The 25118-nt window shown below is 41.8% G+C and overlaps 1 protein-coding gene across 5 annotated transcripts in view; it reads right to left on the bottom strand.

The window, feature by feature from the left end:
• Positions 1 to 8149: 8149 nt before the first annotated feature.
• The window catches only part of RHOBTB3 (Rho related BTB domain containing 3), a 29049-nt gene continuing 12080 nt past the window's right edge, over positions 8150 to 25118 (bottom strand). For 2 of the 5 annotated variants that reach the window (XM_040541552.1, XM_040541550.1), the window contains 8 exons: positions 23824 to 23935; positions 22650 to 23015; positions 20138 to 20250; positions 18912 to 19023; positions 17524 to 17697; positions 16172 to 16338; positions 14752 to 14848; positions 8150 to 11915 (listed from right to left, as the gene is read on the bottom strand). In XM_040541552.1, coding sequence (XP_040397486.1) covers positions 11800 to 11915; positions 14752 to 14848; positions 16172 to 16338; positions 17524 to 17697; positions 18912 to 19023; positions 20138 to 20250; positions 22650 to 23015; positions 23824 to 23935 — 1257 coding nt within the window. In that variant the 3' untranslated portion in view covers positions 8150 to 11799. The remainder of the gene's footprint in view (positions 11916 to 14751; positions 14849 to 16171; positions 16339 to 17523; positions 17698 to 18911; positions 19024 to 20137; positions 20251 to 22649; positions 23016 to 23823; positions 23936 to 25118) is intronic. The other 3 variants (XM_040541551.1, XM_040541553.1, XM_040541554.1) reach the window with 3 other exon arrangements.

Here is a 25118-nt window from a genome sequence, read left to right as displayed (position 1 = left end):
TCCCTCTCCCTCTCCCTCTCCCTCTCCCTCTCCCTCGCCCTCTCCCTCTCCGTCTCCCTTGCCCTTGCCCTTGCCATTGCCCCTTGCCCCTTGCCCCTTGCCCCTCTCCACTTTTGTTTTTAAATGTAGCATGCTTAAGGATCGAGATATAAGGCTGGGGGCTGCAAGAGAGCAGTCGTCAGCAATGTTGCCCTTCTACATTCAACAGAGAAAGCAGTGGATGGGAGCAGATTTGCATCTGTTGTGTACAAAGCTCTTCACACAGGGACATTGCAAAAGGCCAAAGGGATATTCCACAACGCAGGGCATCGTGCTGAGTTATTACTATGAACTGCTAGGCCAGGGTGGTATGAGGGCTGCTACTTGGGGATGGCATGGGCATCTGTCAGCAGCTGGTCAGCGGTTGCACTTTGCCTCGCTTACCTTCCATATTCTTTTATTCTTGTTCTTCTTATGAACATGAGTATGATTTTCTCTTTATTGTTATTATTATTATGTTATGATTATTTAACTCCCCCCAATCAATTGGGAGGGAAAATGGTAAAAATACGGTGAAAATATTCTGGGAGTTCTTAATATCACCTGAAGGACAATGCAGTCATTGATCACAGCCAACGCGGGTTCACGAGGGGAAAGTGCTGCTTAACGCACTTGATTTCCTTTAATGAAGTGGTCAACCGTCTAGTTGGCCAAGGGAAGCCAGCTGATGGCACCTGTTTGGATTTCAGCACAGCTTCGATACTGTTTCCCACTGTCTCCTTCTGGACAAATTGAGCAGCACACAGCTAGAGCAATGCATAATGCGATGGGTGAACAAGTGGCTGACGGGTCGGGCTCCAAGGGTTATCGTAAATGGGGTTGCATCAGGCTGGCAGCCAGTCGCTAGGGGGCTTCCGCAGGCCTCCATTTTAGGGCCAGTTCTCTTCAGTGTTGTCCTAACTGACTTGCATGTAGGACTTGAGGGCATATTGAATCCATTTACGCGCGATGCTCAATTGGGAGGAGCGTCTGACTCCATCGAGGGGAGGAAGGCCTTGCAGAGAGATCTGGACAAATCAGAGAGCTGGGCAATCCCCAACAATATGAGGTTTAGCGAGAGCGAGTGAGGGATTCCACACCTGGCAACGGGCAACCCTGGCTGTACGGACAGTCTGGGGGGATGAGAGGCTGGAGCGCAGCCCTGCAGAGAGGGCTCTGGGGGTTTTGGTCGATGGCAAGTTGAACGTGAGTCAGCCGTGGGCCCTGGCAGCCAGGAGGGGCAACCGCATCCTGGGGTGCCTCCAGCACAGCATCGCTAGCCGGTCGGGGGCAGGGATTGCTGCGCTCTGCTCTGCGCCCTTTCAGCATCACCTCGAGTCCTGTGTGCACTTTTGGGCACCGCACTATCAGAAGGACATAAAACTATTAGAGAGAGAGCATCCAAAGGAGGGCTTCAAAGTGGTGAAGGGTCTGGAGGGCAGGACAGATGAGGAGCGGCTGAGGTCCCTGCGTTTGTTCAGCCTGCAGGAGACTGAGGAGAGGCCTCATGGCGGCCTGCAGCTTCCTCACGAGGGGAGCGGAGGGCCCGGCGCTAAGCTCTGCTCTCTGGGGACGGTGACAAAACTCGAGGGAATGGCATGGAGCTGTGACAGGGGAGGGTCTGGCTGGAGGTGAGGAAAAGAGTTTTCACTGACACGGGGCTTGGCCACTGAAACAGGCCTCCCAGTGAAGTGGTGAGGGCAGCAAGCCTGCTGGAGTTCACAAAACGTCTGGGAAATGCTCTCAGACACGTGCTTTGGTTTTTGGGGGTCACCCACAGCGATGGGCTCTGAGGTCACCCAGCGATGGGCTCTGAGGTCACCCAGCGACGGACTGTGACCTCACGGCCCTCGCTGCTCATATTGGGGTGCCGGCAGAGCCTGCCCCAGCCTGGCTCGTGCCTGGATTCCTGCTGAGCGTTTGTGCGAGGCTTGGAGCGCCGAGCAAGGATTTGGTGGAGCTGTGCTGTGGGGCCGTCGGCAGCTGTTCTCAGTGCCCGTCCCCGCAGCCAGTGCCTGTGTTTCCCCGGCCCTGCCTGGCTCAGGCAGCCGGGGCCCTGTGAGGAGCACTTGCAGCAGCGCAGGTGAGCTGTGTGGGGACACGTGCCCCGGGGCAGCCCGCGGGGGGCATGGGACGACCCAGCCATGGGGCTGGGGCTGGGGCTGGGGGGTTTCCTGCTGAGGGGCCGGGGCACAGCCAGTGACCTTCTCTCTTCCTCGCAGGGTGTGCGATAGCTGCTTCTGCAGTGCCGGTGCAGGGGAGCAGCTCATCACCATCAGCTCTCCCCAGCACACCTTAGCGTGAAGATCATGGCCACAGAGGAGGCGTGGACGTGTCCCGTCTGCCGGGAGGGGCGAAAGGACGTGGCGTACGCGACACCATGTAACCACCAGTTCTGCCTGGGCTGCATCCAGCGCTGGGCAAAACTGAAGGCGAGCTGCCCACTCTGCAGGACGGGCATGAGGACCATCAAGGTTTCCGTGCGGGGAGAGGAAGACTACCTAGAATGCATCGTCTCCCCTCCCGCAGTGCCCGTACCTATTGGCTTCCAGGCAGGCAGCGCCACCGCCCCCCACAGCCCTGCAGCGCTGGCTCCGTCCTCTGTGCCAGCCGAGGAGAGGGCTGCGGAGCCCGATACCCGGGCTGCTGTGGGCGGCCTCCTGCCCGAGGACTGGGCCATGCTGTTCAGGGAGCGCAGGGACATCCTCAACCCTGTGCTGCCCTGGCTTCGCCGGGAGCTCTCAGCCATCTATGGGACACACTGGTGGCAGGCGAGAGCTGCAGAGAGCTTCCTCCTGCACTCCCTGTGTGTGATGGGGCTGGACAGGGACGCCATGATTCATCACACACAGCCCGGCTTGGGGCCCCTCACCGTGCCACTCATCGACAGGCTCGTCGGCACCATCGTGGGTCTCTGCGGCCAGGAGGCACGGAGGCTGCTGGGCCTCGAGAGCAGCCGCGCTGCCAGGGCGCAGGAGGCCAGACCTGCAGCTGCTTCTGGGCACGCTGCTCCAGCGCAGGGAGCCTTCAGTACCAGCCCCGCGCCCTCCAGCAGCTCTGCAGACCCTGACACGGAGGAGATCCCCAGCACATCCGGCATGCTCCAGCCTGGGGGTCCTGGCGAAGTCCCAGCTGCAGACAGCCCCAGGGAGCAGGAAGAGCCCCGTGAAGAGCTGGGGCAGGAGGCAGCAGCAGGTCCCTCTGCCCGGGCCTGCAGGCGCAGCCCCTCCACTCCTCACCGCTCGACTCGGGGGTCCCGGCGCCCCAGGAAGCGCACCCGCGCGGGCAGTGCCCAAGACTCTCCCCAGCCCTGCAAGAGGCCGCCCCCCCGGCGCCTCTAGCAGGGCTCCTGCGGGTGGTGAAATAAAGAACAATAAAATAGATTGGATATACCACAGAAAAAGTCTCGGTGTGATTCAAACCAGAGCTGGCACAGCCCCGTGCATGCTGCTGCCTTCCCTCCCTTTTCCTGGTGCCGTCCCCGTGCCCTGCTGGCCCCCACTGTCCCTTTGGTCATGGGTGATTAATGCGCTTTGAAATGCCATTGCTTTATCATAGCAGAACCTCAGCTCAAAGAATGTTCTAAAACTCTTTTCCAGCTGCGAGTGCTGTTCTAGTAACTCACACTGCAGTACCTTTCCAGCTATTCATTTGATATAAATCAGCATTTGACCTATTAGACAGGTAGCCTTTGAAAGCATCCAGAAGCAGTCTGTGTGGCTTAATGTCGCTCGGCAATACGGTTAGATAGCACAGGCACCTGAAGGCTGCCCTGAGGAGGAGCAGAGGGCAGGCACAAGCCTCGCCTATCCGCAGTCTGGTGCTGCTTTGGCTAAGTTGGTCAAAGCAACACGTGGGCATTTTGATTTCACTCCAAGAATGGTTAGATTTAGATTTACTCTTCATTGACCTAATCCAAGCCCGAGTTAAGTGTTTTAATCAGAAACAAGAAAGGCCAGAGAGGAATTTGCCCTGTTTGAACAAACCAGCCTGCTTCCTCACAAGTTTTCTGTAGAGCCAAGTGCCTCTCCTGTTGAGGTGACCTGCGATCTAGAAATATGTTGAAATACAAAATACTAGTCACAAGGTCATATCAGAAATTAACTGAAGAAAACTGTTAGATGAAAAAAGAAAAGGGAAAAGTGTACAGCAATTCAAAGGTGAGCTGGTATGGCTTGCCTTCTATATTGATTTTGTTTCCTGCTTCGCAACAGGACTTCATGGCAGTTATATAAAAAAAATACAGAGAAACCTCTTGCTGTTGTTAAAAACAAAACAAAACAAAACCTAAAGAGGTAAAAAAAAAAATGCAAAATTCTTTGGGATAACTTCATCTAGAAAGAACACTAATATCAGTCTTAGGTGGAAGTGTTACTAAACAGAAAGATTCAAGTGGCAAAATACAAAACCAAAGCAACTGGATCAGTAGGAATCTAAGTGGAAACACATTCTTGTGGTTGAAATGTCTTTGTCTATAGTTTGTTTAAATAAACCTTCATACAGAGTCCAGTTCAAACACATCACAGACAACAAAAGACAGAAGAAAAAGAAGATGGGGAGATGGGAAACAGCTTAGAAAAATGGGCAATCCATAATGGTCTCTTTCAGAGAAGAGGGTGTAGTAAACATTATCTACATTTTCAGGATGAAACAAGTGTTTATTTTATTTTGGTAACCTTTTTTATCTCCCTTTCTAATGATACTCTCTGGAGTGTGCTCCCCAGAAAGCATGATTTTACCTGTGGATAGACACCATCATCCTGGAAGATGCTTAATGTTTTCAGCTGTCACTGGAGTTAACTTTAGCTTGTTGGGAGTTAAATACCCTTTGCAAATATGATCAGCCTCTTTTGCTCTGCATGGTTCTCTCTCCTGTCTCGACAAAACCATCCCATCATGTTCTGCTCTGCTTGTTTTGGTTTTTGTTGTGTTTTCTTGGGGAACAGTCTCAAAGATTGCTCTTCTCTGGACTCATCAGTGGCAGCTAAGGAAATCACATGTCTTTTGTCCAAAGGAGAAATAAATATCTAAGATTATTTGGCATGAGAAACATCGTACAGGGAAGATTGTTCTTAAGAAATCATAGAATGGTTTGGGTTGGAAGAGACCTTATAGACCACCCGCTTCCAACCCCCCTGCCATGGGCAGGGACACCTCCCAGCAGCCCAGGCTGCCCCCAGCCCCATCCAGCCTGGCCTTGGGCACTGCCAGGGATGGGGCAGCCCCAGCTCCTCGGGGCAGCCTGTGCTGGTGCCTCAGAGTAGAGAAGTTCTTCTTTCTAGATCACCTAATCTACCCACTTTTAGTTTCAAGCCCTTAACCATTGGCCTATCCCTACTCCCCCTGACATAGAGTCCCTCCCCAGCCTTCCTGTAGCCCCCTTGAGGTACTGGCAGGCTGCTGTGAGGTCTCCCTGGAGCTTTCTCCAGGCTGAACAGCCCCAGTTCCCTCAGCCTGTCTTTGTAAGAGAAGTGCTCCAGCCCTCTGATTCAGAGTGGAACTTGAACAACTTAAGATGACTTATGCAAGTTTGTGCACATTTGTTCAGCAAACTTTAATATTCTCCCAAGCAACGAACAGTCCGTGAACATGAGAAGTTCAACACAGACATTTCCTAGACTACATGACAGTTTTGTTTTTTAGAAGTGTGCTCATATTCACTGTTCCCAGTCCTTTTATGCAGCTAGAATTTCCATTGGATGAAAAGTTTAAAACCTAATAACAGAGTTTAGATCTATTATCATCCTCTGTGTCATACACAACATAATGGAAGCAGCTGTAGGAATTTTTTCTCTGTGTTCACACACGTCCACAGGTACGTCAGAGCCACTGCTGGAGGGTGCATTTTACAGAATCATAGGTGATGGTCAATTGCAAATGCTGCTGCTGAGAGCAGCTGCTGAAAAGGTGTTAAAGTTACAGCTATGATTTCCTATTTTTAGTGCTTGAGAAAGTCGCATTGCTTCCCTTCTTGCTTAACACTTCTGAGGAGAGTTATTTTGGGGCACATTTGCAGAAGTGAAATTACATGCTGTAAATTGAGTACTTTGGTACTGATGGACATCAGCAAAGAGCATTTGGTCAACAATGGCACCTTCTGTGTTTTTTGATTGGTCTTGTTTTTTTATTTTTTATTTTTTAATTTAAAAACTAGGAAAGAACAGAGCTTATTCATGCAGCTCTGTAACCACATCATTATTGCAAGCTGAACTGTGAGAGGAATTCAGAAATAGCTAAATATAGAATTTGAGCAATTTTACCTCCCCCAAAGCTCCCCAGTGGTGGTGCACAGCAACACGCTGCCTAATGCCCAGCTCTTCTTTTCAAGAAAAGCGTGTTCAAAATGATCAATGAAGAGATGAAATAGGACGACTCATCTGAATAATCAGATGGATATTAAGAGTTTCTGGCTAAGACACCCATCCACTTTCCGAGAACCACAGGGTTCGACTTGGACACAATTCTGGTTTTCACCATTTTTACATGTAAGTAACAAATTCACACTGATAGGATTCACGTTATCAGCTGGGGTTTCTCAGAGGAGCTGGAATGTGAGGTTTACTCAGGTGCACGACAAATGCATACAGATTATGTTAAGCTGTAACTGTCAAAACATCCATCTGTCTTTCCTGGATATTCAGTCAGTTTCTAGAGCATTTATTGCAAATGGGGCAACCAAGACATTAATCAGAATTCCTAATAGACAGGAAAGAACAAAACAGTGGTGAATGAGCAGATAAAACTAAACATAAATCTGCACTTGTTTCATCCTCTTTCCAGAAAGGTCAAATATACATTTAAGTAGTTTGCCAGATCTTAGGATGCATTATCTGATCTGGATTTCATACTAGGATTAGAGTGTGTTGAGACATATTCCTATTTTAAAACCTTTTGCTGTACTATATAGGCAAAACTCCTAACATAACAAATAAGGTAGAGAGGGAAAGCTGAACTACGATTTTTAAAGAAGTTCTTGAAATTTTGCAAAGTTCAAATACAAAGCTGAAACAGCACTTCAAATGATAAAAGTATGCAGAGAACATAAGCCAGGAAAGGAGAATGTCATGACATGAATTGCAGGGTGTGGAGAGTTTTGTGTTAAACCTACCAAATGGGTGTATTCAAACCTGCAGAGCTGTTGGAAAAGTACAGTCTCTCCCATTTTCCAGGCCCATCTATCTCCGTTTTACAAGAAATCCTAAAAAATCAACTAGCAGGGCATGCTAAGGGTCAGAAAACCAAACGCAATCCTTGCTGGAGCAGCTGGGGCAGACCACCACTGGAGGGCAGAGGTGCCCAGTGACCACCCAAATGCCTCCCGTGAGTGCCGGTCAGCACAGTGCCCACCCGAGCAAAACGTCCCACCAGCAACCTGTCCGAGGAGATTACACGGGACATGGTGCTATTTTGCCCGTGGTGCAGGGCTCCAGTCATCGTTTTCCTTGTTGTGCGGTGCCTTGCTGTACTTCGTGGTAAGCAAATGCGTGCTGCACCGACAACAACAGCCTTCCTCACTGGCTGGAAAAGCATGACATATTGCTGCTAGTTCTCTCTTATAATTAGTCAGCTTCGTCTTGCCTCATTATCTGTGAATAATAAGCATTGTTGGGAGCTGACAAGACACAGATTAGCTGTTCTTTGCTGCATCACCAACAAGAAAAACTATTTGAAGTACCTTACACATTTCTTCTACCCCTTGTATGATTCAATGAAGACTTTGCCTGGGCTTGTTAAAGGACAGCTAACAACCCAGATGACAACGCGATTCTAATTTCAGATATGAATAAGCAGCTAAATCCCCTTCGTTTGACACAGGACCGTTCACTAAAATTTTCAGACTTTTTCATCTCGCAACCATGTGAAGAAAGCAAAAAATGTTAAAATGCCATCGAATGCAGCGCATCTTAACTTAAGGTCTGGGGATACATTGCAGTACAAATAATTCCATATCTGTTCCCTCACTAATCACATTGCACATAAATGATAAGCTAATAAGCTACAAAAATACTTCCACTGTAATGCTCAAATATTCTAATACAAATGGGAAAATAACCACAAGGCCAACTAGAGAAAATCTTTTTATTTTGTAACAAAAAAATTAAATATTAAATCTAATAACATGTACATTTAATCACAGTATGTTAAAAGAAAAAACATAGGAAATGGTGAGTTCCAGTACATGCCTAATAAAATAACTTGTCTTCCTTCTAATTATTAATATTATTTTTTTATTTTTATTTTTTTTGAAAACAAATGCACCAAGACCTATAGCAGAGATTCTTAACTATAATAAGGACTATAATAAGGAAAACTGTTAGTGCAGAAACTTTCCATGTTAGTCTCTGTAGAGCTCCGTGCTAGCTTGGAAGAAGCCTACACATGTACCAATACCGCAAGAATGATACGGTGCAAGCTCTTACTCAACAAATTGTCTTCTAAAAGTGGATTTTTAGACTTAGCTCTAATGAGGGACTCTGAAGTCAAATTTCCACTTAAATGTAAGTCCAAAAATGTCGTCCCAAACCCTCTAAAACCTGCTAAGCTCCTGCCTAAGTACCCAAATTCACCACCTGCCCCCTCCTTTAAGCCCAAGGTGCCCGATGCTCTTGGAGTCAGGAGATGCTGGGACCTGTGCAAGCCCCATGGCTTGGCACCATGACGTTTGGGTCTCCCCACCAGGGGCACTGGGGGCTCTCTGCTGCCCTGGGGGCTATGTAAGAAATGTAGGTTTGAATCCCATCAGACCAAGGCCACCACTGGTTCTCCGGACTCTATTTAGAGGCAAATCCTAATTCTCACAGAGCAAAAATGCTCTTGTGGGCGGTTATGAGAACTGAAAACTGGATCTGTCAACAATACATTAAACCGTTTTTCAGAACGTGGCAAGTCTGTTTTAAAGTGAAGTGGATGTTGCTAGCAAGATAACTCTATGTAAAACATCTGAAAGAGTACATTTCCTACTCTAGCACATAAATTTTCCTCCTCCCACATTTTACTCTTTTCAAAGCCACTAGTTTGAATAATTCTTTTCAGCTTCTTCATAATTTTTACTTTATACTATAGCAAAGATCCTAACATGTTATGCAAAGTTATTCACAAATATCAAACTCAGTAGTGCCTTAATTCCTGACTATCCATGATCTATATGTTCCTACAGGTATCAAAATACTAAAAAAATTTGCTGACAGCAACTAACCAAGCATCATGACCTACTCTCAGTTGTATTTTAGAACGTTAAACTATCAGGTTTAAAAATAGCTTTAAGATAAATACATTTCTACAGAAAATCAACATACGGAATAAAAATAAGAATTTATAATTACACTTCTTCTAAGAATTTAAATTTATCAGATGCTCTATGTCTGCAAAGTTAGCATATCTCCACCTGATACAGGTGGCATTATGGGGATACTCTATAAGATGAAAAACTGTTTTAATGTCTGAAGAGTAATATGCAGTATATGTATGAATACATAATAAATACTTTCACACTGCCTGGCTTCTCAGTATAAAATGTGTAATTAACACTGACTGTAACACATAATACCAAAATATTTCTCCTGGTTGGATACAAAGTTCATATTTCCATTAAGCCTATTTTAAATGTCTATAAAACATTTACATAAAGTTAAAATAGCATTTTGTTATATCTTATCTACTTACGTTATCGGCAACATATTATCTTTTAACAGAAAAAAAAACTGGGAAAGCTTTCAAGACATTGAAAATTTAGGACTGCATGCAACATAAACATTCACACAACTTTTGTCTCAGTTTTGTACAAGAAGTCCATGTGAGGCATATAAACCTATCTTCTGTCAGTGGCGACTGACGGAAGCACATTTGTGACCAAGCATGTCTCAGGTACTCAGGAAAGCTATGGTTCAGCTGTGTGCTCATTTTTGCTCATGGCTTTATCGTCCAAGAAAATGTAAGTTCTACTCTTACCTATTAATCTATGCCTAGAATTTCTATTTTCTACTAAAATGATACCATAATTTTAGGGAGGAAAAAACTTCTTTAAATTTCAATTCAATACATACTACTTTTCTAATCGTTTTTCTTTGCTATTTTCAGTTTTATTTAGTGATCTTGAAAAAGTGATTTAATGTTCTGCATTTCTAACTGCTTATATGCAACATGTGGATTGTTATATTTCATTTTTAAAGAACTTTAAGATCTCCAGTTGACAAGTTAAAAATAAAAATGATTTACCATTCTTATCTAATATAAAACTAACTTTAGAATTTTGAGCCTGCAGCAGCCAGCGGAGTCATAATTTCTCTCTCTTTTATTTTATTTTTTTGTCCCAGAATAGGACAAAAAAAAAAAAAAACCCTCTGCAAAATATCACCAGAAAAAAAAATGATTCTAGGAATATAAAAAAACAATTTACCTATGAAATTTTATTGAAATATAAAAATAATCCATATAAGCAAAAAGATTCATCTCCAGTAATTTGCAGTTCCGTCTTCCTCAGGTTTAGTTAATTTCCAAGTACTTTTGAGATAATCTGCTGTGAAAGTTAGAGAAACACTAAATATTTTTTTCAGTGTCCTTTTTTGGTCTTTCTGGGCTCAGAAAACACATAACAAAATTAAAGGCAGCTGGCAACCCAGAATTGAAATAAAAGTACAAGAAGACTGATAACGAAGAGTTTACCTCCTTCCTAAGATTTCACTTAGAGAAACTATCCTCTGATAGGTACCCTCAACATAAATGTTAATTCTGTCATTAGTATTAATACATACATATAACTTAATGGCAAGAGAAATGAATAATTTTGGCCTCTGACCTGAAGAATATTTTTAAAGACTGTCTGCTATTGAAGGGTCATCCTATGCATAGCATTCAGGATTTACCTCCTATATCTGAGAAAGAATCCATGCATTCAGAAAATACAATCAGATTTCTATCATACATGGTAGCTTATGAACACACTGTGATAATTCCATTTTAAACTGACTCCCCACTGGAGAGGGTCAAGCTGAACATTGCATTACAACAGATGATGTTCCTCATAGGACCAGTGTACCTAGCTGTAGGCCACCTCCCTCCACCATCAGGACATCAATTTCAAACACTGATGCTATCAGCTACCACTGGGGACTTCTGGGACTTCTGACTATGAGACCCACTTTTCCCAAAAAAAGTCACTACTGCCAGTGAGTTTTCTCCCACAAAACATTTGAATGACTGTTGGCTCCCTGCCTATAAGAGTTCCACTGAAAAGAAAAACAAATCTGAAGCAGAAAATGAATGCTTACTAAAATATGAATTAAGCTTACCCTTTATTTTGCAAACCAATAAATGCTGCAGTAAATTTTTGTGTTTTGAGATATTTAAAGAACTTAAGAGTTGGCTTTTCAGCTTCCTTACTCTGCTACTGTACTCTTATTGTATACAGACTTAGAAAAAAAGATTTTTTTTCAACAACTTTACAGCTGAAAATAACCATGAAAACCACTAAAAATAAACAATAAAGAACTTAAAAAGGGGGAACAGATGTCAGTCATGACATGGCCTGGTTTAATTCCCATGAACGTGAAATCCTTATGCTTGAAATAATTATTCATGATACAGTTCTTACAGCTTTAAGGAAGAAAGTAGAATCATTTATTATCAAAGCAAATAACTTTAGTAAGTGCACTATAGTATTGCATACAATGTTCTAGGGAACATCAGTGTTAATTTTTTGCTGTTAATATGACTTTTATGCTCCATATAATCCCCACTCAGAGATTTCCCAGTCAAGTTGCACTTCGACTGTGTCCAGTCTCCTTACATTACTGCGCAATGACATTTCTGAGAGTGGATGTAATTCCTGTATTCGGCAAGTTGCTTCAGGTACATGTTGGACGGCCATCTGTGCATCTCTACAAAATTGCGCTCCTCCACTAAACAAAGCAGTAAATGAATTAAATGTAATATACGTACACATATGAGTGTACAGGCTGCACCAAGTTTCTTAAAATTGGTTTAAAAACATCACGGATATAAATACAATATAAAAAGTAAAGTTGGAATGAATGACTGCATACATTTGGTCTAGATCTTAGTCTAGTACCCATGATACAAAACTTTGCACATGACGTTCCATTGTTTATAAGTCAGCAGTAAATATGTTACTTAATAAAATGGATACAACACTCATTCAGAGAGCAGAGAGATCATCCTAAAGATGGATACTCTTTATTCTTAGAAGACAAACTAAACTGCAAGAGCTTTTCTATACCATAACATTGCAAGAGAGGGTATTTCAATCCTTATGCCAATTGTTTATTTTGAGATTACGAAAAGCAAGGTAAAGAGGGCAACTAAGAATTTATCAAGATTTTTGTCTTTTATGCCATGTTTTCTGTCACTGACAATATAAAATCACGTAACAGACACTAGTCACGTTCGTTGCTTAGGTGAATTTGCTTTGCCTTTGCAGAACAATGCCTTTTCACCCCTGAAGCCCACCCCTATAGCTCCTGGATTGCCCTGCAGCAGCAGCTGCCCAGCCAGGCAGGACAGAGACCCAAGCACAGCAGGTACCCGAAGAGCAGCAAGGCCAGGCAAGTTATGTAGATAATGGGCAACGGGCAGCGCCTTTCATTTGTCTTCAGCAAAATGCAGAGCTGCTTTTGACGATTTCAAGGTTTCAGCTGTAGGAAAGCAACTAGAAATCAGCTACTCCGCGGTCAATTGTTCTTGAAACCGGAGGTGATGCTACATTGTGATGTTCTGAACAATACAGGTCAACTACCAGTAACTGCTGCTTTCTGAGGAGTGAGCTCCCCACCAGAGCTGTACCTGTGAGAGCACTTGTGCCCTGGCAGGTCAGAACAAGACATTTTCACCCGATCCACCTGTATTTACTTTTGCACTTTTCTTTCTTTCCCCCACCTTGCCCAGTGCAAGTTCAACAGAGCGGAGCGTGTCAATCCCTCAACAAATCATATGGTAGAGACTGGGAGGAAACAGAACAGCAAAGGGCAGACTACCAAACCTCAAAGAACACCAGTCTGGCACCCTTTTCCCTTGAGTGAATATGAGTGCTTTCCACCAGGGGCTCGCCCCAAAACTGGGTGTCCATCACTGCTGAGATTTCAGACACCTCGTCAAACAGCCAACAGCCGCATCAGCCCCGGGTGCTTCAAGAGGGATGAGGGCACAGAGGACACTCCAGGTGATAGCACAGCAAACATTTGGTGTGGTAATATCGTACAGCTTATCCTCGAGCTACTCGGGCACTGTCAGAGCATGTCCTGACCGTTAGCAGAAGTCTCCTAAGTTTCACTTGCACAAGTCTCACAGCAGGCTCGTACACAGACTGACATCCACCTGTGTAACTGCAGATGCAGGCAGAAGCACACTTACAACTTCCCACAGCAGAAAAACATCACTTAATAAACAAATTTCTTAGAAATTCTGCATCCATACAGGTAAAGTAAGATATCTCCTGCTGACATTGACAGTGAGAAGCAGCATCAGACCTTAAAGCTTTAGCATAGCTATCCGGAGCTCAGCCTCTTGACGGAGCTCTTGCAGCACTAAGAAATAATTTATGGTGAGTGTGAAGAGACCTGCTGTGCTCAAGGAAAGTGGACTACCCCAGGGGCTGCCTGTGAAAGCCTGAGTCTCAGACGGTGTCCTGAATGCGGTGGTAGCACCCTTCCAGACAGGAAGAGAAGCTCAGGAAGGCTGAAGCCCCGCAGCAAGGGAGGTTCAGACATGCACACTCTGCCACCCCAACCAGCAGGAAGGAGAGCAAACCAAGCCTGCTGAGGATGAACCCCCAGGTGGATGACACCCACCAGCACAGGTGTCCTGGTCCCAGACATGATCCATCTCTGACTGCACAAAATGGGTCTTTCGAAGGTGGGCTGATGGCCCGATGGAGGACAAAGCCCACGTCCAAACAAAGCAGTGAGGACCCAGCCCTCCTTCCTTTGTTCATAACAATCACAAGTCATCTGTCATCACACATACAGATACAAGCCATACAAATGAGGAAATAAGACTTTTAAACAATTTAGGGCCAAAGAGAGCTTTAGTGCACTAAGAAGAATTCCCTTCTGAAGACACTAACCCCCTACAAACAGCCTGAATATGATCACCAGGCCTAAGAGCTGCACCTGCCAAGACCACCTTCACCCGAGTGACAAAAAGTCCCATAGGCAACAGAGAAAACTTTCTGGAATTACATGTCAGGAAACAAATATAGTGAGGGTTGAAAAATAAATCTCAATTCCCTGGAAGAACCTGGATTTAATTACTTGAAAGGATGTTAGTTAGCTACTTGATTTCAAAAGATCTGCTGGAGAGTACGACAGGAATCCTATTTTCCACCGACAAAAATCCCCACCCTTAAACAACAGGTACTGGAAGTGACTCATTACAAACCAAACAAACTTACAGGCATAAGCCTGTGCAAGGGCTGAGACGTGATGACCACATTGCCCTCGTCAGTTCAGCTCTGGGTGGGACCAGCTGTGCTAATCATCAGCACAGGGATCAAAGACAAGGGTGCGGGGTGCTGGCTGTGCTGCCCTCCATGTGCCTCGTGCTTGTTCCACACCAGGGTGGTGAACCAAAAGGGTCCCACAGGCTTCAGATTGCTCTAGATTATACAGCTAGAGAAGTCCTAATCTTCCTATGCAGAAGTAGCATTCTTCAACATCACACTTCTAATCTAAAAAGAACAGAAAAACATTTCTTTTTTTCAAAATAATTGGTAAGGGCTACCTGAAAGATCTTGAAATTCAGGCTTTTGACTGAAGATGAGGTAGTTAGTGGCGATAAAATGAAGAAGCCAAGTTGAAAGGCAATCGGAATTGTGAAACTGCAAGAAGAAAGGAGATACAAGCAACGCTTTTAATACTACCAGGTCTAAAAGTATAGGAGAAAAACAACCACACCTTCCGTGCCAAAATATATGAGATTACCACTGTCAACATAGCAGCATATTAGATGAATTTTTTACAGGAGGAGATAAAAGAGTCACTTGCAGAAATACTTAAACAGATGTTGACCCTTGAATGAATGATAAATCTGCCCTCTTCAAGCTGTGTGACCTAATCCATGGGCCTTTTGGTCATGAATCTTGAAACTTTTGGCTTCTGCATATTAGCAGAACTTCAGAAAAAGTCATAAAGGAGCATCCTCTGCCTCCTCTGTGCCTCAGTGAGTGGGGTACTCTCATAGCTCCTGTGGCTGGAGCCCCCTGGGGGACAGAAGTAAATCTGGATGTGCGAGAAGTTCACCATCCATCCTGGTTGCAGCTGGGTCGATTTTGAAACAGCAGCAAAGCCCACTAGCATAACATGCAGAGCTGAAAATCCAGTGAGACATTTCAGGTGCTGACAGTGAAGGAAATGCCATGGAAACCCCTACTAGTTTTCTGAAATATTGGCACAAAAGGAGAATAACTTTTAAAAAACAATTTTTAAAAAATGCAGTTGAGAAGGTGTGTTATTAATAAGATGTACATCATTACATGCATTCACAAAGAGAGAAAGCCTGTAAGTATATAAACTGGTGTCCTATCTCCTGTGGCAACTCAGAAACAGGAGGAGGGCAGCTATGTCGTTTCTTTTACTAATCGTAACATTTCAGAATTGAATTCACCTTTAAAGAAAAAAATGTGTCATTACTGTAAATCAACAGGCTGCTTCTTTATGTACCTCCCAATATATAATAAATGTAATTTGCCTTATTCTCTTTTTATAATCATGGCATTTTGCTCTCTCTTCTTTCTCCATAAAATCCTTCTTTGGATTTTGTCACAGAGATTTTCTGTGACAGTTAGATATAATACAATTTTCTTTTTGACTAAAAAAGGAGGTACTGCATCTTCAGTTACCTTAAACACACCTTTTTGGCAGGAATAACAATAAAGCTGAATTACTGCAGTGTGTCATTGATGAAGAAAATTGCACAAAATATGATATGACTGTACTTTCTGCAATAAAAGGTTGATGAAGACCTTATTTGAGCCACCCTTGTGCCACTAAAAATCCTTAAGCACCAGATTATATCAACGTTTATCCTTGAAAGTGAAATTATTAAGATCTTAAAAATCATGTTAGGATTAAAAAAAAAAAAAAAAAATCCACTCTAACTATGGTGACCATATACATTCTTATTTAATTTATAAAATTCATACCTTAGCTTTTTTGAGCAAGCTAACAATACTGAGACTTGTGGTCGCCAGTTCTCTACTAGGCATGCTCTGAAGCTGTGTGATAATGTACAGCTCACAGATATGCTGGAGTCTCATTACTTGGTACATCTCTGCACAGATCAAGAGGGACATAGCTTGGAGAATACTAGCTGAAAAACAACAATGTCAGTTACAAGTACTATACTTTTTTCAGAAGATGCTCAAAGCTGCTTTTCACAGAATGATCTTTCAAACATTTAATGCTGAACACAAAATCAAGATGCTGTTACCTTTTATCTTTCTTTATTATTATTATTATTATGTTTGCTATATCACTTTCTTTTTCCTGATAAACTATTTAATTACCAAGAAAAAAGTAGTTAGTAAATTTTTAGAAGGCAAGTGTAATAAACTGTAATCAGTATCCCATATCTTGAAGATGCTAAGTCAAAATCTACTGATCTCTTTAAATTGAATGATGAACAATAACAGGATTTAGCTTTCTAACTTGTATTTTGAAAAAGAACATCTGTAATACTTGTAAGAGTAAATACAATGAAAAGGCCAAAGAAGGGAGCTTTTGAAGGGAGCTTTTTTTTTTTTTTTAAACGTGATATAGAGGTTAAATATTTAAACCAATGGACAGTGAAATATTAGAAGGATTGAGAAGAGAAAAGTGAAAAAAATAACAACAAAGTAGAATTATTTAAGAAGAACAAAAAAACAAAATTAAGTATAACACCATAATTCATTCTATGAAAGGAAGATTATCTGTATATAAATCACATTTCATTTTTGCGACTGCTTTTTTTCTCATTAAAAAAGACAAAAGATAAGAAGCAAAGAATATTTTAGTTCTTTTTTTCTTGACAAACACTCCAATGTACATGTACATTAGGAGGGCTTTATACACAAATAAGATATCAGTGTATATACATAAGGTATTCTTGCAGTTGAATTTTAGTTACATTAAGCTTAGCAAAATGTAAGCCAACCAAAATGACAATTCTGAAATAAAACCCTGAAGTAAGATTCAAAGCAATACTCCTTAGATGCAGAAAGAAAATGGCAAATGCTGTAGTGGACCAGAAATAAAATTTTACTTTTTTTAGTCTTGCTATATAAGCATAAAACTACTACAGCATTTTATTAGTGATAATCACTCTGTTTGCATATTGATTTTACTTGAATAAGATGGATTTCTTTTTTTTCGTGCAAGATATTAACAATTTTTCTTTCTTGAGAAATTGTAGAGAAAAATACCGGCATTTTCTGACTAAATAAATGCTGCTACATTGCTCCCTATCCCTTCATTCTCAGTGTGGAAAAATATGTGTATTTTTAAATATTCTTACCTGGACAGCAGGAGTCGGTATAGAGATACTCTAGAAAGGAGAGGAAAGTGTCTTTGGAAACCCCATACACTGGAACCAGAATACTATTTGCTTCTAGATAATTACCATTAAACATAGCTGCCATTACCTCACAGCGAGCTACCAGAACTGCTCTGTGTGCTGGTACAGTTGCACCTGCAGGACGCAAGAGAAAAATTGATGATGAATTTATATACACAGTAAGATCTTAATGTTAAAGCTTATATTATCTTGGAATGCTTACACGTCACTTAGCATGATTAAAAGCAATTTTAGAGTGTTTAAAATTAACAATAGCCAATAGATAATTAATACTGAACAGATACACATGTGCATGCACTTGTAGATTTGGGTACTGATTAAGAGATTCAATCACACTATGAGTTTTTACACAAACATAATGGGCTCCCATGGTGCCAAAGCATGTTTGTAAGCTAGAAAACTTACAGCAACTTTCAGTATTCAAGGATTAGTTTCAGAATAAAAATCTGTGTGCCTGAAAAAGACTAGAGCCCTCGTTTCCCTTAGTAATTACTAAATTGTAATAAAATTATCGTGGTTGATGAATTAGGAAAAAAATTGTGGAAGATTCAGCAACCATTAAAAATAGGTCCACATTTTGTTAGTGGATAAGTATGTGTTTTTTTTAAATACAGGTTGACTCATTTGCTGGTAACTTTTGTTCTGTGTAATACACAGTGGCGGTATGGTCTCACCAGCTTCCCACAGGGCCTCTCTCAGGAATGGGATACTGAGCTGAATTGTTTGTGTCGTTAAACTCAACATGAGGATTTTGTTCTCATTTTCAAAGATTTTTTTGTTTTTACTGCATATTAAACAGAACATCTAGAAAGAATCTGCTTGTCCACGCGTGCTTATTTTTGAGGGATTAATGCTTCATATTTGGCTCAGAGACTTAAAGCTAAAATAATTAAACAATTGTCTAACCCTAAAAGGCCATTTCTGTATGAAGGGTGGGTGTGGACAAATTGAGAAAATCATTAGCATTTAAAAACAATCTCATTCTTATTCTCACAAAAGTATGCAACTTTTTTTTTTAATCTTTTTTGTTTTTAAGGGTGAAGGCATTTCATTTCCAGAACAAGTCATGAATGCTACTCCAGAATATTGTGCATCTGAGTACATTGTTCACAGACAGAAGGAGAGCTGGCTGAGCATGGACACTGCCCTAAAGCATCCATACAGACAAGCTGAGCAAAAAACTGCTTTCCACCATGACAGGAAAGTGTATACATTTACTTAGTTCTGACTTCCATGCGGATGCACTGGAAAATACAGTCACCTCCCCTTTCCATTATTTTTTCAGGGAGGATAATTGCTGGAGACGCGGTGGAGCAGAGGTGCTGTACCTTGTATTGTGAAGATGACATCTGCCAGGACAGGCGTATTAAAGAACAGCCTGAGAGAAGTATTGTACAACTGTTTTATCTGGTGAGAGCTGCCATCCCTCAAATTGTTTAGCTGCAAAATAAACTATTAATAAAAATCTGACAAGTATAGCTGGCCACAGAATAAATGACTACAAGACATGATTTATGGGGGGAGACTAAGCAGCAGCCTGTCACTCTCAGCATTATGTTTTCCTGCTAATCCCACCCAATGGCATCCCCTGCATCTGCAACTCCGCAAACCTCCATATCTTTCCAGTCCCTGTTCCAATTCATTTCTAGCCCTCATGCTTTTGAAGAAATGTGAAATAGAAGTAGCCTGACATCATGATGAAAGCCCCAAACGAAAACAAACAAACAACCCTCCCCCCAACAAATAAACAAACAAAGAAAAAACAGCAGCTCAGGCTTATTACATTAAAAGCTTTCCAGACTTTTAAAATCCAACCCTACTAACTGTTTAGCTGTGGACATGTGTGACTCGCAAGCTACGACTGAGAAATCAGAAGCTTAAAACACTAGGTAACTTTTTGATCTGTACATTATGCTATCTCAAGATGGTGCAAGATGATTTCCCATTTGCGCATCACAGAAATATTTTATGCAAGTGCTGTAGTATCAGGGAATCTATAAGCGCTACGTGTAAATGGCTGTTAAAACTAATTCTATACTGTAAATTTTTATTGACACAAGTAATGTGACATAGATAACATTTTACTGTGAAGCCAATTACTGAATTACATACATTAAGCAATAGACAGATTTCCACATCACATCATTTATAAGGGAAATCAACTCTCCCAATCTCGTCCAGAAGCATAACTTTTGGCACATTTTCAGGAGAGCAAAGCTTTCCTGGGCAGCCTCTATTACATGAGAATTAGGAACACAATCATATTGTTAGACAACGTGTGAAGCTGTAAATATGAGTAATCCTGTTATGAGACCTGCTTATGTGCTTTCTACTGATTACATTCATCCAGCACAGTACATCAGCATCTCTGTCTTTCTAAACACAGAGATAAATAGGTAAACGTATATGAACAACCTACTGACAAAACAGTAAAAGAAAACATAAGCTAAAACAAATATAGAACAAAGCTGACAATGAAATCTTGTCTATAAAAGAATTTTCTAAGAACGTAAGTAACTAATACTACCAGTTACCCCAAGAGGGTTAGGTGTACCTTCCCTGGAGTTTTCAGGATACATTTAACTTTCTCAAGCACATGTTCCGTTTTTTCAGAATCCTTCAACTTCTTTTTTATATCCTCTTCTAGTCGTTCCCACTGGCAAGCACCTGTCACAAAACCAGGCAAAGTTGGCTTATAAATAGTTAAGGCCCAGGACTCATCAGGCAGAGAAAAGTTGTTATCAATACCGAACACATCCTGCAGAAATTATATTTTTGGCCAAGATGTGCTCAGAAATTGGAAGATGTGGTTCTGCTACAATCAAGCTTTCATGGTAAGCTGGAGATGGCTTTTACAACGGTGCGACCAGGCACAGACAGCATGGGTTAGGCAGCACTCTTGCTTTCAGAATGAATTTCTGTGATTCCCCTCAGCTCAACCATTATGTATTGAAAGTACATATTCAGAAAAAAATATGGAATGCTTCGCTATTTATTAGGATTCTACAGCGTCTGATCAACCAGCGTCACTGTTTGCATTGGTTTGTAGGTGTCTGAACCAGAAAAGCTCCATGCCCAGTTATGCTCTGAATACCGGTAACTGAAAACAGAGCGAGGTTTGCAGTGGAACTTCTTTCTTTCTTGTTTTCAGAGTCAAAACCACAATACGCTCTTAGGTCTCTCCATAGTTTTCTTTCAAAAACTAAAACTGTTGGACAGAGATAAAAAAAGCGTTTCTTGTGATGACCTGTGAAGGCTCATAGTTAGTTGGCTTAGGCACAGATTCTGGCCCCAACTGTCAAAAATTTCTTTACGGTAAAGAAATAATATACATTATTGCCAAATTGTAAACGCAGATCAGGTGACAGTAGCCAGATTGGAAAAAACAAAACAAAACAACAACAACAAAAAAAACAACACAAAACCACAGTTTATCCTCAAACACTTTCCTGGGGTAAGCCTCAAAGAGGAGAGGCACTTTTTGGGTATCTCCCATCTGTGACCCACAGGGCCCTGCAGCAGGGAAGGTCCAGAGACAGAAAAAACCTCAGGATAAAGAACAGGTCAGCACTGCCCTCACAGCACTCTGCTTCACCGAAGGTGGAAAGCGCACTCAGAAGCTGAAAGGGTGTCGAGCATCTGCAGCTCTAACAGCTCCTGCATAAGGACAGTAAGTGCCTGTAATCTTGTGAGCATGATGCCATGGTCCTAACGGGCTGAAATGATGACACTGTCTCATGGCCTGATCTCTTCTCAGCCTATGCCTTAAACGTCTTCAGAAGTCATTGCCATTGCTCAAATGTACCGAACTGTGCAAAGACTTAAGGCAATTCCCTTCAGGTTGTGAGCTGTGACGTCGAGCAGAGTTTCACCCACCTCTGTCCAAAGCTGCTCACCCCTTTGGTTCCCATAAACAAAAATAAAAAAATACACAGACATCAGCAAATGCTAATGGTAAATTAACAACTCAAACAGATAAAGACACTGTACTTATCTTTCATGTGTTGAAATTCCAAGTATTATCCTCTACTCATGCCACCAATCAATAAAATAATGAATCTATTCACACCAAAAAACAACTGCATCTGTTCTCCATGCTCAACACTCTGTTTGAAAGCACTAATGGGGAGATTTTCCAGGTTGGAAGCTGAATGAGCCTCCCTTGTATCTTTGTAAGCCTGTACTCATGTCTCAGTCACTGAGGAAAAATCCTTTCCATGTGTTAAGCAGGTATGGATCTACATACATCGACTAAGCTTCCTTATACATAGAGTTCTAACAATATAATTATTTAGGTGTTTTTTATTACCATTAACATCAGAATGCATCACTAAAAAGCCTGCTAACTCTTTCCACAGATAAAAAAATCTATATTCTTATGTACTGACAGCTTGCAGAATATTTTATAAAGGATAACAGGTACCTCTGGAAAAAAAAAAGAAAAAAAGAAAAAAAAAGAAAAAAAGAATTCTCTTTCATCTGACTATTCCTAAGCAATATTTTTAAAGATAAAAAAATATTAGTTCCATTTTAATAAATAGCTAGGGTTAATTTTGTTTAGATGAGATCACTGCCTTGATTTCATTAGCAGCAAAGCATATGCAATATACAGAAGTTCTCTGCACCGAAACCAGACGCCACTACTTTCTTTTGAACAGCACCATATCCAGAAGAGAAAGAGCATGTAAGATTTACTTCTGTAACACTGCATTCTCTTCAATGTGTTTGGAGCATGCGGACATTTAAAGTACTTTCAAAGGCTGAACCCTGCAGCTGTCATGAGTTCTATATTTTGTTGGCAAAGCTTTGAAACATCACTGATCTTAGCTTACGGCTGTAGATAAGTAAAATATCATGCTGAATAGATCTGGAGTGACAGACAATTTAATTTTTAATGGAAATATGCGGAGGGCTTCTCTCCCACGGGCATTGCTCCTCGGAGCCAAGCAGGTGTAGCGATGTGGCACAGAGCGTGCACACCAAACGCGACCTAAGGATGGCCCTTGCTTTAGCGCACGTGCTCCCAAGCAAGACGTGTGCTGCGGCAAAAATAGGCAGCCAGGTACCTGAGTAGATGAAGTGCAGGATGTCCAACAGACAGGAGCAGAAGACAGAGTCCTTAACAATCACCCTGGCTGGGGGGCTGGGTTCTGTGGCGCCGCAAGGAACCAGCAGCCTGGCACCAGTGTCTACCGCAAAGAGGCTCTGTGCTGTCCGCACGATGGAGGAGTCGTGGACGTCCGCAGGGCTCTTCACGTTGAAGAGCAGCATGAAGACCTGGCTCACGGAGCACAGGATGACCTTGTGAGCCTCCATCACCTTGCTGAAGTCTTCTGAGTAAAAGGCCACGTCCGCGCACTGGCAGCAGAACAGCAAGTTGTGCATGTCAGAGTCATAATGCGAGGCCTCGCCTTTTAAGATCGGCAATTTTTCTGCAAAAGTTAAGGAGCTGGTCTGTAAAATCGAAGCAGTTATTAACTGTAGAACACTTATTTTCCCAGAAATCTGATCAAATCAAGGACAGCTTTTGGAAAAAAAAAAAAAAAAAAAGATATTTGATGCTGTTTGCATACGCCTAGTCAAATACTCCTGAAATGGAAATATTTAGTAGAACTTGTTTAGCAAAGCATGTCTCTACCAACTTACAAAACCTTTTAAGGCACTTATGACTGAAATAAATCTTGGCTGTGAGTCCCAAAGCTACAGGATCCGAGTGCATTTTCTAGTACATGCAAGACAAGACAGCTACATATTTAGAAGCAAAATCTTTTCAATAATCCTTTCTCTGGATATGTGCATCCAATGCTTGGAAATCACATGCAGGAGGAACTCAAGTATTTTTCCTTGTTTTATTTAAGGCAAATAGAAATATTACTTGTTGATATTGTAGAACAATAAAGCATTATGTAATGACTTCCTTTTATAATTTGTATGTTAATCTTTTACATAAATCTTTTATTAGTTTGTACACCGGCCTTTTTTCATCAAGTGCACTAGAAAATGACTCTTATTATTTGTGTCTGAAATAAATTAGAAGCCCATTGCTTTGTTACATGTTGCTACACAATTAGTGGTAGTTTAATTAGTATAGGGAGAAGAGACAATGCAACCAGAGCATCATAACCAGTATAGCTGATGACTGATAGCATCGTTCAGAACAATTATGACAAAGCATTAATTGCATAAAGAACACCACACACATAGGAGACAATACAGCAGAGACCAGACATCAGCGAGCACCTGGCTGTTCAAGCTGAGGGGGTTGCACTCGATGGCACTTCTGGGTCTTTTTTCTTTTCTTCATTTTTTCAGATGACTTCTGATTCAAACTTTGGATCATAAAATATTCCAGCTGAAATATGAAATGCAATTTAACAAATCCTATTAATTTAAGAACAATCTAGCCATGAAACTAAGGACAATGAGTGGACCTGACATGCTGGACTGAAGTTACTGCCATTAGGAAGGGCCACCCAGGTTATCAGAGTCCTGGCACTTCCTTATCAGGAGAAGATACCAAAGGTGGTTGAAATCAGCATAATTTAAAAGACTATTTATTTACATGGTGATGGTTATTTCTCTTGTGTTTCAACTTCTCAAAAATGACAGGCACAAAGATATTCAGTTTATCATCCTTACTAGATGCTAATTACACAATTACAGAGAAGAATAAGACTCAGTGTCTAATGATCAGGTGCTAGTGATGGAAACAACAAACCCTATACGAGCTCTTCAGCTTACAATGCTATAGTGCCTTCTGGAGAAGCCATGTTAAAATATGACCTGTGTGAGCACAGTGTTTTACTACAAGAGACAGCAAGCATGATCACTGCAATAAAAATGTACCTCAGGTGAAATGATCCATTTAAAAAGAGCAAAGAGGCATAAACGGTGGTATGGTTCTAGGTAATGGATGTGTTAAACACTTTTAGCACCCAATGCATTCCAGTAGCATGCACAGTGCTTTATGAAAACTAGAAGAATATTCTGCTTGGATGAGATGTTGTGAGGATTCCCTGGTTTTAGTTGGGAATGAATGGATCCAATAAAAACTGGCTAACCTGTGCCAGATATTTCAAGTTGCTATCAAATCCCATGGAAGCACACTGCATTTATACGTCAGGGACAACTGTCAAACCATGTGAAATTACTGGGCTAAAGGAACTACATTTTTTTCTTCAAATCCAAATGCTACCAGGGAAGTAAATAAAAGGTTCAAAAAAACCCTGAGCTTAAAATGTCTCATAAGGTTGAAAATTAAATGCAAATGTGAAACCATTTTATAGAGAAGTCTGAAAGACTGTGGTTTGAAACTGTTCTGTGGACCTCCCTGCATTCAGGAGAGAGGAAAAATAAAATGCTAATTAAAGGTGAAATATTTTTAACAAGCTTTTGAGCTTCTGCCTTGTTTGACTTTACTGCAACTGACCCCAGGTTCTGCTCAGGATTACTGACAGTTCCATGACTGTTTGCTGAGAGACCACAAGAATATGCTAAAAAATCAGTCACTTTAGCAATCTTATTGTCCTCATTTT

Source organism: Cygnus olor, chromosome Z (genome assembly GCF_009769625.2).
Source record: "Cygnus olor isolate bCygOlo1 chromosome Z, bCygOlo1.pri.v2, whole genome shotgun sequence".
Taxonomy (NCBI): domain Eukaryota; kingdom Metazoa; phylum Chordata; class Aves; order Anseriformes; family Anatidae; genus Cygnus; species Cygnus olor.
The sequence above is the reverse complement of the archived record's forward strand: the minus strand, read 5'-3'. Positions and strand labels throughout refer to the sequence as shown.